At 46.8% G+C, this 11,951-nt stretch overlaps 1 protein-coding gene across 1 annotated transcript; it reads right to left on the bottom strand.

Moving 5' to 3' along the window:
• Window positions 1-5,735: 5,735 nt before the first annotated feature.
• Window positions 5,736-11,169, bottom strand: LOC109577080 (BOLA class I histocompatibility antigen, alpha chain BL3-6-like). Its single transcript, XM_070778232.1, has 8 exons — window positions 10,917-11,169; window positions 10,320-10,589; window positions 9,872-10,147; window positions 8,992-9,267; window positions 8,765-8,875; window positions 8,296-8,328; window positions 8,110-8,157; window positions 5,736-7,947 (listed from the first exon to the last, which is right to left on the bottom strand). Exons 1-8 carry the CDS (start codon window positions 10,978-10,980, stop codon window positions 7,943-7,945), a joined length of 1,083 nt encoding a protein of 360 aa, XP_070634333.1. The 5' UTR covers window positions 10,981-11,169; the 3' UTR covers window positions 5,736-7,942.
• Between the last annotated feature and the right edge of the window lie 782 nt (window positions 11,170-11,951).

Genomic DNA, 11,951 nt, shown 5'->3' with positions numbered 1-11,951 from the left:
TCGCTGGCCAATGCAGGAGGCGTTAAGAGACGTGGGTTTAATCTCTGGATTGGGAAGATCCCCTGGAGGAGGGCAAGGCAACCCACTCCAGTGTTCTGGAGAAGCCCGTGGACAGAGGAGCCTGGCAGGCTACAGTCTATGGGGTTGCAAAGATTCGGACATGACTGTGTGACCTAGCGTGCACGCACACAAAGAGTCATTAGGGAGAACTTCATGTTTATAGTATTGCTTGGCTGAAATATTTGGACCAACCTTCCCACTTAATAGCCTTTTTTTTCCCCCTGATGAGATATAATTTGCTTAAAAATAGACTCTTCATATTTGAAGAGTGTTATCTGAAGGCTAAAAGATTCTGTCTGACCACAGAATTCAAAAATTGGTCATTTCCGTAGAAGCATCAGAGAGACAGAATTGGGTTCATCATAAGGTATTGTTTTTATTAACAATTACAATTACACAGGAATCAGCTTCTTTGGTAGCAGCTGAATTCTCCATCACTAAAGGACTTCAATATTCCCTCTGGATGTTGTAAAGAGAAGGGTGATGTTGTGAGAGGATTAACCCCATGGTCTGAGGCCCCCTTCCTCTCTGAAGGTGCCATAGCGATGGAACACTGAGCTGGTTGTCTCAGGACCTGGCTTCCACCAGCTGTGTGATCCTGGGCTGGGCACTTCTGAGTCTCATTCCAAACACTTGATACTTAAGCTGTGATTATATCTGACTGACTTCAGAGTGATAAATGGAATAAATTGGATAGTACATGTACATTTTTGTTTTCTTTTCTTCTTTTTTTGCATCATAACAGCCAAAATCAGCTCTTTTCCTTCTTTCTTTTCTGATTGCACACCACATACCAACAACAACAGCAAATAATTTTTTAAATGGAAAAAATTCACCCGCAGTCTCACTACCTAATATGATAATAGTACCTTCTCCATTCTCTTCCAGTGTGACTGATCTCCGTTCGTCTCCAAGGCAAACCATTCAATATCACAGTAATCCAAGTCTATGCCCCAACCAGTAACGCTGAAGTAGCTGAAGTTGAACGGTTCTATGAAGACCTACAAGACCTTTTAGAACCAAAAAAGATGTCCTTTTCATTATAGGGGACTGGAATGCAAAAGTAGGAAGTCAAGAAACACCTGGAGTAACAGGTAAATTTGGCCTTGGAATACAGAATGGAGCAGGGCAAAGACTAATAGAGTTTTGCCAAGAAAATGCACCGGTCATAGCAAACACCCTCTTCCAACAACACAAGAGAAGACTCTACACATGAACATCACCAGATGGTCAACACCGAAATCAGATTGATTATATTCTTGGCAGCCAAAGATGGAGAAGCTCTATACAGTCAGCAAAAACAAGACCAGGAGCTGACTGTGGCTCAGACCATGAACTCCTTATTGCCAAATTCAGACTGAAATTGAAGAAAGGAGGGAAAACAACTAGACCATTCCTGTATGACCTAAATCAAATCCCTTATGATTATACAGTGGAAGTCAGAAATAGATTTAAGGGACTAGATCTGATAGATTGCCTGATGAACTATGGACTGAGGTTCATGACACTGTACAGGAGACAGGGATCAAGACCATCCCCATGGAAAAGAAATGCAAAAAAGAAAATGGCTGTCTGGGGAGGCCTTACAAATAGCTATGAAAAGAAGAGAAGTGAAAAGCAAAGGAGGAAAGGAAAGATATAAGCATCTGAATGCAGAGTTCCAAAGAATAGCAAGAAGAGATAAGAAAGCCTTCCTCAGCGATCAATGCAAAGAAATAGAGGAAAACAACAGAATGGGAAAGACTAGAGATCTCTTCAAGAAAATTAGAGATACCAAGGGAACATTTCATGCAAAGATGGGCTCGATAAAGGACAGAAATGGTATGGACCTAACAGAAGCAGAAGATATGAAGAAGAGGTGGCAAGAATACAGAGGAACTGTACAAAAAAAGATCTTCACAACCCAGATAATCACGATGGTGTGATCACTCATCTAGAGCCAGACATCCTGGAATGTGAAGTCAAGTGGGCCTTAGAAAGCATCACTATTAACAAAGCTAGTGGCAGTGATGGAATTCCAGTTGGGCTATTCCAAATCCTGAAAGATGATGCTGTGAAAGTGTTGCACTCAATATGCCAGCAAATTTGGAGAACTCAGCAGTGGCCACAGGACTGGAAAAGGTCAGTTTTCATTGTAGTCCCAAAGAAAGGCAATGCCAAAGGATGCTCATACTACTGCACAATTGCACTCATCTCACATGCTAGTAAAGTAATGCTCAAAATTCTCCAAGCCAGGCTTCAGCAATACGTGAACCGTGAACTTGCAGATGTTCAAGCTGGTTTTAGAAAAGGCAGAGGAACCAGAGACCAAATTGCCAACATCCGCTGGATCATTGAAAAGCAAGAGAGTTCCAGAAAAACATCTATTTCTGCTTTATTGACTATGCCAAAGCCTTTGACTGCGTGGATCACAATAAACTGTGGAAAATTCTTCAAGAGATGGGAATACCAGACCACCTGACCTGCCTCTTGAGAAATGTGTATGCAGGTCAGGAAGCAACAGTTAGAACTGGACATGGAACAACAGACTGGTTCCAAATAGGAAAAGGAGTTCGTCAAGGCTGTATATTGTCACCCTGCTTATTTACCTTATATGCAGAGTACATCATGAGAAACGCTGGGCTGGAAGAAGCACAAGCTGGATCAAGATTGCCGGGAGAAATATCAATAACCTCAGATATGCAGATGACACCACCCTTATGGCAGATTCCATATAGATGTATTTATTATTATTATTATTTTGAAGTTAGTTGATTTAAAATATAACACATCCTTCTTGCAGTCTCCATTTCTTCATCTATGAAGTGAGAAATCTAGTGTTTCTTTCCAGTCGTGTTTGGGATGATTAAAAGTGTTAATATATTTGAGGTGGTTGCAGCTGCACCACCTTTTTAATTATAATACAGCACATGGATAATAAATTATTACCAATAAGCATTTTCTGCCAGTTAAGCATTAACTTTCATCCTCATTCATTTTCTTGTGTGATTGTTTAATCAAAGGCCTACTTGTCTGTAAATTAAGAAGTCAAATATCTGTACATGATTTCTCATGATACAGACTCTTATTATAATCCTGATTCTTCTCAATTTCTGCTTTCCCGTTGGTGACCACTTTGAATACTTTTTAGCTGATTCTTTTGGCTTTTATTTCCAAATCTCTAAACACGATGCCTTGTTAGAACTGCTGCTTGATTTTTCCATCACAGCCACTGTCTGCCACATCACACAGTGGCTGATGCAATAGTTGATGGTCATTGTTTTTTGCACGCTTCCCATTCCTTCAGCTCCCACTTTATTTACATATTGATCATACTTAGTTCATTCAGCTTTTTCTTTCCCATGACTATTATACTTGTCAAGTAAAAAGATGCTCAACTTAAGACTTGTGAGTTAAGTTTTATTTGGGGCAAAATGAGGACTGAAGCCTGGGAGACAGCACCTCAGATAGCTCTGAGAAACAGCTCCACAGAGGTAGGGAAGGAAGGTCAGTATATATGATTTTGGTGAAGGGGGGAGTTCAGTGCAATCAAGCTTATCTTCCAAAGGTTTTCTGCTAGTCACAAGGAGCTGATCTCACCATGAAAGGATTTAATGCTTTTCTACATATGAGGAAGTGAAGCGAACCAAAGGACTGGAAAAGGTCAGTTTTCATTCCAATCCCTAAGAAGGACAATGCCAAAGAATGTTTAAACTACCATACAATTGTACTCATTTCACATGCTAGCAAAATTAGGCTCAGAATTCTTCAAGCTAGGCGTCAGCAGTATGTGAACTGAGAACTTCCAGATGTACAAGCTGGGTTTAGAAAAGGCAGAGGAACCAGAGATCAAATTGCCAGCATTTGTTGGATCACAGAGAAAGCAAGGGAATTCCAGAAAAACATCTACTTCTGCTTCATTGACTACGCTAAAGCCTTTGACTGTGTGGATCACAACAAACCGTGGAATGGTCTCAAAGAGATGGGAACACCAGACCATATTACTTGTCTCCTGAAAACCTGTATGCAAGTCAAGAAGCAACAGGTAGAACCTGATACAGAACTACAGACTGGCTTAAAATTGGGAAAGGAGGATAATTAGGTTGTACATTGTCACCCTGCTTATTTAACTTATATGCAGAATACATCAGGCAAAATGCCAGGCTGGATGAACCACAAGTTGGAATCAAGATTGCCAGGAGAAATAAATATCAACAACCTTAGATAAGGAGATGATACCATTTTAATGGCAGGAAGTGAAGAAGAGGAACTAAAGAGGCAGGAAGAACTAAAGAGCCTGTTGATGAGTGTGAAAGAGGAGAGTGAAAAAGCTGGCTTAAAACTCAACATTTAAAAAACTAAGATCATGGCATCCAGTCCCATCACTTCAAGGCAAATAGAAGGGGGAAAAGTGGAAGCAGTGACAGATTTTATTTTCTTGGGCTCCAAAATCACTGCAGACAGACTGCAGTCATGAAATTAAAAGACGCTTGCTCCTTGGAAGGGAAACCATGACTAACTTTGACAGTGTATTAAAAAAGCAGAGACATCACTTAGCCAACAAAGATACATATTGTCATAGTTATGGTTTTTGCAGTAGTCATGTACAAATGGAGAGTTGGACCACGAAGAAACCTGAGGGCGAAGGAATTGATGCTTTCAAATTGTGGTTCTGGATAAGGCTCTTGAGAGTCTCTTGGACAGCAAGGAGATCAAACAAGTCAATTCTAAAGGAAATCAACCCTGAATACTCATGGGAAGGACTGATGGTAAAGTTGAAACTCTGATACCTTGGCCACCTGAAGAGAAGAGCCAAATCTTTGGAAAAGACCCTGATGCTGGGAAAGATAGAAGGTAAAAGGAAAAGGTGGAGACAGAGGATGAGATGATTAGATAGCATCACTGAGCCAATGGACAGGATCTTGAGCAAACTCCGGGAGATAGCGAAGGACAGGGATGCCCAGCACACTGCAGTACATAGGGTCACAAAGAGTCAGACACGACTTAGAGACTGAACTACAGGAACGGATATGAGATGCAGGAACTGAGATCACAAAATCAGTTCTTGAAAATAATCTCTCTAAAGACCCATTCCACTAGCTTCCCTGGAGCACAAAGGGCCTCATTCTCCTCCTTGTGTGTCGAAGGTCAACAGCTGTAGCAGCCCGGGAGTCAGTCTCTGGAGAGGCAGATGGCAGATGCCCTCAGCAAGTGCCGATTCTAGCTGACACACTCGTGTGTAAACTCTCTTACCTCTCACTTTCTGCACAACCTCTTGTTCTCCCTGAGTTAACACTTGCCTTTGTGCTTGCTGATTACGTTCTATGAAGCTCTCAGGAATTCAGCTCTAATGACTCCCCTGTTTGCATGACTCTTTCAAGAAGCGTGGATACTTTGGATACTCCATCACTTTTTCCTTTTTTGGAAATGTCGTCCTGGACCCTGCTGACGTGCTCCCACCTGGTCTGGATTCTTCTGCATCTGGAGCAAGCCATCCTCCTAGGATCTCCCTCCACCACCATCTGGGCAGCACTTTAAAGTGCTGTGGATACTGCATAGCACAGGGAACTCTACCCAGCACTCTCAACAATCATCATCTCAACAATCATCACTGGATTGTACAGCAGGAAGTGACACAGCATTGTAAATCAATTACACTCCATTGAAAACAAAACAAACAAGTAAGCAAGCAGACGTCTACCCCGGATGGCATTTATTAGTCACTTGTTCTTTCAGCCAAACCCGAGTGCCTGCATTGTCCCAGGTCAAGTTCCAGTTCCAGATCTTTGCTCTAACAATTGAAATTTGACATTCTTGTCCATCCCTTTCTCCCCCTCACCTGATTAGGAGCATTTCCACATTAGGAGAATTCCACACTGAAAGAGTCTTGGTAGGAGGCAGAGACCACCTTCCTCCATTAAAGAAGAAAACCCACTTTCCCACATATTCTTGCCAGAGCACACAGCATGATGCTGAGGTGACCACATGTCAGACTCTACTCAGGATGTTGTGACACAGAGAAGCTGGAACTATGCAGGATGCATCTGACAAGGGTGTCAAGAGTGGGAGTCACACCACTTCCAGTTGTCAGGAGCCTCAGTGATGGCCGTCCTCAGCGCGGGGTCCACGCCCAGCACGAGGGGCTCACTGTGTGAGCAGTGACACTGTGCCCCAGCAGGGCCGAAAGTTCCTTTGTGGGACCTGGCCTGGAGTGGACACTGGATCCTGTCCCCGTGGAGCCATATATATATAGTACTGTATGTCTAACTTTATTTGGATCCCATTGTTAGCTCCAAGAATAAGTGAGCAAAACTCAACCTGGAGAATAGTTTCAGAGAGCAAGGATTTCATTACGCTGAACTGTGAACCACTGCCTAAGTCTTCAGGTGGAATAAGAACTACATTATTTCTCAACATCACACCTCATAATTGACAATATAGGTATTCCCTTTTCTTTCGGAAGGAAAAAAAAGCTTTTAAATGTGGATTTAAGACCCCTCTCTGGCCACTCGATGTCATATACCTCAGGAGTTCCCAAATTGGCTAATCACCAGAATTGCTTGTGGGGCTTCTTATGAAACGCTCAGCCTCTCCCCAGAACCACCTTCTCAGAGTATTAGGACAAGACCAAGGGATTGCTTCTTTAACAACCTCTGTGTGTGAGGCTGATACACAACATCTGGGAATCCTGGTCTACGTTCGTTCTTGCTACTAAAAGTGTGATCTGAAGACCAGCAGCATCAGCACCAACCTTATTACAAATGCAGATTCTCAGGCTCTACTCCCGACTGTCTAGATTTAATACGGGTCCAGGGGAGCACCGTCATCCCCACCCTGGACACCACACTAATCCTACAGGCTCCTCCACTGCATCACTCACCCTTCACCTCCTGATTCTGCTCAGCAGTTAGACTGATGCTTCTAACGAGCAGTCACACCAGGTCATCTTCTAGTCAAACCATCTTATGAGTGCACATCTTTCGCAGACATAAGACACCTTCTAATATGCTGGAGGCCCACATGATCTGGCCAGACACCAGATCTCATGTCAATTCCTCGCTCCTCCAGCCACACCTGCCTCTTGGCTCTTCCTTGAACACACACACTCTCCTGCCCTCCTGCATTTGCACTGGAGGCTCCTCTGCCTGGAGAGGACTCCCCCCAGACATGCTTATGGACATTCTTTCATGTCGTTCACATCTTTACTCAAAGGTCATCTCCTCAACGAGGCCGATACTGAACAGTCTAGTAAAACAGCCACATTTCCTGTACCCACATACTTATACTCTGGGTCACCTTCCTCAGAGCACTTGCCAAATTTCTAGGCAGACACTTCCCTCACTTATTAGGCTCACTCTGCCCCCCTCACCAGAACACACTGCCCGAGGCCAACAAAGGGTGTCTGCTGTTAGTTCACTGAGGTTTCACTGATGCAAAAATAGAGCATCCTCTATCTGGCACACAACAAATACCAGATGAAGGAACGATCAGTGTAGACGCCTCTGTATTCTATCTTCATTAATGTGGACTCAGGCCACTTGCTCTCTCGCGGCAGCTACAGCACATCATCCACTCACACTGACATCAGTGCTGCCTGTGCTTTCTCCAGAGCTGATCAGCCCTCCCTCCCACACCCACCAGTCTGCACTCTACACATAATGATATTTTCTCTTCAGAAAAGATCCCAGGGGCACAGGTCGCATATTCTTCCTGCTGTGACTATTAGGCAGCACTTTTTAATTCCAGAAGTTTGTTCTGGAAGAGGTCAGCAGTCTCGCCACCTCTTCATGTTACACTAATAGGAGCACAGACACCTTCAGATGCAGCTGCAGAAAGAGGGGTCTGGGGATCTGACGTCACAAAGTGGGACCAAGCATCACTCAGTCCCCACAAGGCAGCTGTCTCACACTGTGAGAGAAAAGAATCAGGAAGCAGTTCAGTCAGTCATGTAAGGGCTGACATTCTCCACAGCCCCCCACACGCTCACATGTCCCACTCAGAGACCCCCGCCATCCAGTGTGTCCCCTCTGCCCTAACCCCTCTCCCAATCTAGACGCCCCAGGGTCTCACCTTTAGGAACCATGAGAGACACATCAGAGCCCTGGGCACTGTCACTGCCTGGGGAGAACAAGACCAGAGTGTGGTCAGAACCCACAGGAGAGAAACTGGAGAAGGCACTTTGAGGAGGCTGAGTCCCGCATGGCCTCCTGTTTGCACCCGCACAAGGGTCTCAGGATTCACACCCTCCGTACTTACTTGCAGCCTGGGTGTAGCCCCTTCCTGTTTGACCTGTGAGAAGAAAGTATCACGTGAGCGACCAGGGAGACGACTGAGTCATGAGATCCTAGAACTCCCTAGTCCTGGACAACAAAGAACTTTTCAGAACCGTGATTAAAAATCCAGGACAGTCTCAGGAACATGAAGGAAGGAGACCTGGGGGGACTGGACTAGCTGCCCTCCTGGAGGTCTGTCCTCAGCAGGGATATTCCCTCCTGACCTTCAAATGCTGAGAAACAGGCCTGCAACTGGAATTATGAAGATGAAAAATGTGTCTTTCATTTTCACATGTACTTTACAAAAGGGTCAGTCTTAGCATCAGCTCAGATTCCACAAGTGTGTGGAGGGTACTTTCCAGTAACGAGGCAGGGAACTTCCACCTGGGCCAGAATCTTGCTCAGTGAGACAAAAAAAAAACAAAAAACAGATCCCTCCCTCCTTTCCCTACCTGCGTGCTTCTTCCTCCAAATCACAGCTCCAGTCACCACAGCTCCAGTGACCATGAGGAGAACCAGGCCAACAATGATGCCCATGATGGGGATGGAGGGCTGAGGAGGTTCTGTGGAAGAAAGGGAAGGGGCCCAGACTTCAGGCTTCAGTCCTGACCTTGCTGATCGTGTCCAGAAGGGCTCCTGCCTTATCTAAGAGGAAACTCCATTCCGACCCCGTCCTTACTCCATCTCAGGGAGAGGGGCTCCTGAAGCCCCTCGTGCTGCACGTGGCACGTGTATCTCTGCTCTTCTCCAGAAGGCACCACCAGGGCCGCCCACTTCTGGAAGGTTCCATCCCCTGAAGGCCTGGTCTCCACAAGCTCCATGTCCTGAGTCTGGTCCTCCCCGTCACGCTGCCAGGTCAGTGAGATCTCCTCAGGGTAGAAGCCCAGGGCCCAGCACCTCAGGGTGACCTCACGGTCAGAGATGGGGTGATGGGCCACATGTGTCTTTGGAGGGTCTGAAGAGGAAGAATCAGAAAATTCACATTCCATGGGCCACTGAAGCAGTACCACATGACCATGCTGAGAATGGACGAGATAATGGGTTTGAACAGAAGCAGCAGAAACACCAGACACCAACCTGGACTCCCGGATTGGGAAAAACTCCTAGTTCTTGGAAAGTTCTGGAGTCAGGGTGAGTGCCAAGGTAGGAGACTCCATGGAAGGGGAAATGACAGAGTAATGGTCCTGATTTGGGTGGAGGCTGAATGCCTCAGAGAAGTTGGAGTCTGGCCTCCTAAGATGGTCTCAGGGTGAGAACAGGCCTTGAGAGATAAAGTCATGGTTCACAAGATGACAGTCAGGGTCAAAGGGCACCACTGACCAGTTACTTCAGGGGTGGTTTTCTGCTTCTCCAAAAACACTGACTGCTTTAACTGTCCTTCAGAGAAATGGGGCCACTGGTGTGTCACTGTTTTCTACAGAATATGAAAACCTGGGGGGATTCCCCCTCTCCAGACAAGAAGTTGGGGCGGTGTTTCCAGAAGGAGCCCATTTTCCTCTCCTCGTGGAAAGCCGGCTCCAGCCTGAGACGAGATCAGGGAGGCCCGGTGCCCCTCATACCTGCGCGCAGCAACATGTCCTTTCCTGTCTCCAGGTGTCTAAGGAGCCACTGCACGCACTTGACCTCCAGGTAGTTCCGTTGGAACTCTGCCTCCCCGGAGGTTTCCCACTTGCGCTTGGTGATCTGAGCCACCGTGTTCGCCGCGGTCCAGGAGCGCAGGTCTTCGTTCAGGGCGAGGTAATCCGCACCGTCATAGGCGTTCTGCCAGATCCCGCGGAGGAGGCGCCCCTCCGGCCCCACGTCGCAGCCAAGCACCCACTGGAGGGTGTGAGACCCTGACCCGCCCCGACCACCCGCGGTGATTAAACTCAAACTGAAAATGAAACCGGGTCAAGTCCCCGCCCCCCACTTCCCCAGGCTCCTTCCTCGGACCCAGAGATTCGGGGCGACCCCAGCCAGTCCCTGGGGATGGGGGTCGTGACTTGGACCCGGGCCCATCTCGCTCACCGGCCTCGCTCTGGTTGTAGAAACCGCGTATGGTGTTCAAGCCCGTTCGCAATCTCTGTTGAGCTTTCTTGGCATCTCTTGTCATCGCTTCCCAATATTCCGGCCCCTCCTGCTCCATCCAAGGCGCCCGCGGCTCCATTCTCGGATTCGGGGCGTCGCTGTCGAACCGCGCGAACTGTGTGTCGTCCACGTAGCCGACGGCAAAGAAACGCGGCTCCCCGAGGCCGGGCCGGGACACGCAGGTGCAGAAATAGCTCAGGGAGTGGGAGCCTGGGGGCGGGGAGGGGTGAGACCCGGCCCGATGTTCCTCCTGGAGCGGGTCCCGGGTCAGAGGTGATGGGGCCGGGAGTGGGGAGGGGGCTGAGGGGCACGTGAGACCGAAAAGGTCGGAGAAGGACCGGGACTTCTTAGGGGAGAGAAAAGGGGGCGGGAAGCAGGGGAGGGATAGGACGGGACCAGGTGAGAGAGGACGGGCCTGGGCGAGGGCGGCGGCGTGGCTCCTTCCCTGGGGGTTCTGCCCATCCCACTCCCCCCGGCCCCCTGGCGGTCCCCTCGCCCTTTCCCGCAGAGGCCGTTCCCTCCCGACTCCGCACTCACCCGCCCAGGTCTCGGTCAGGACCAGGACCTCCGAGAGCAGCAGGAGGAGGGTTCGCGGCCCCATGACCCGTATCCTCCGGGTCTGGGGAGAAACCGAGTCCCGGCGGAGGAGGTGTGGGTAACGTTGGAGACTATAACCTGGAATCGCGGGGCCGCTGATTGGCTTCTAGAAACCAGACACCCAATGGAAGTGAGAACTAGGGCCGCGAAACGAGTGTCCGGCCGGAAAGGCACAACACAGTTCGCGAAAAGAAAGTGAAACTCGAGGAGACTAGGGATTCCCCAACACAGTCCCGCCCCAAACAAGACCCTTGACTCTGGGACGCTGAGGCCTTGAGAACCGCTTCCGGTACCTGGGACTTTGCCCTGATCTCTCCTCTCGTGCACCGAGAACTCGGCAATCACACTCTCCCGAGTCCTCGCCCAGCGACTCTGTAGTCAGATATTTTCAGAACATTTTGGTCAGGATATTTATACAGTCCTACAAATTAGTGAGGACCCCTAGGATAATTTTGTTTATGTAGTTACTTCTGTCGATATTTTCCGTAGTAGAAATAACAGTTTAAACATTTTTAACTAATTTATTTAGAATAATGTTAATAACCCATGATTTTTACATGAAAAATAACTATTTCTCCAAATAAACTCTGTAGTGGGAACAGTGGAAGTTTTTTCATTATTATATTTTTGCAAGTCTTTTCCTTGTCTCTCTCACTGGATTTTATATTTGTTTTGCGTTGAATCCGTTATTTTGATTGAAAATCTATGGAAATAAAAAGGACCATATATATGTAGGAGTAATATTTTTAATAACCTTTCCTGTTATTTATGGATGTTTATCTTTGATACAAAGCTAAAACTATGCAAGTGATAGTTTCTTAAAGGTTATTTTTTCAGTGGACCTGAAACAATATCACTATTTCCTATTCTGTTATATTAACATCCATAAGCCTATTTTGCAGAGTGGATGTCACTTGTACTAATGTAAGATTTTTTAAAAGTAATTCATTGTTTCACTAAGTTTTATAGCTCTTC

Source organism: Bos indicus, chromosome 23 (assembly GCF_029378745.1).
Source record: "Bos indicus isolate NIAB-ARS_2022 breed Sahiwal x Tharparkar chromosome 23, NIAB-ARS_B.indTharparkar_mat_pri_1.0, whole genome shotgun sequence".
Classification (NCBI taxonomy): Eukaryota; Metazoa; Chordata; class Mammalia; order Artiodactyla; family Bovidae; genus Bos; species Bos indicus.
Note: the sequence above shows the minus strand (reverse complement) of the source record. Positions and strands in the feature narration are given on the sequence as shown.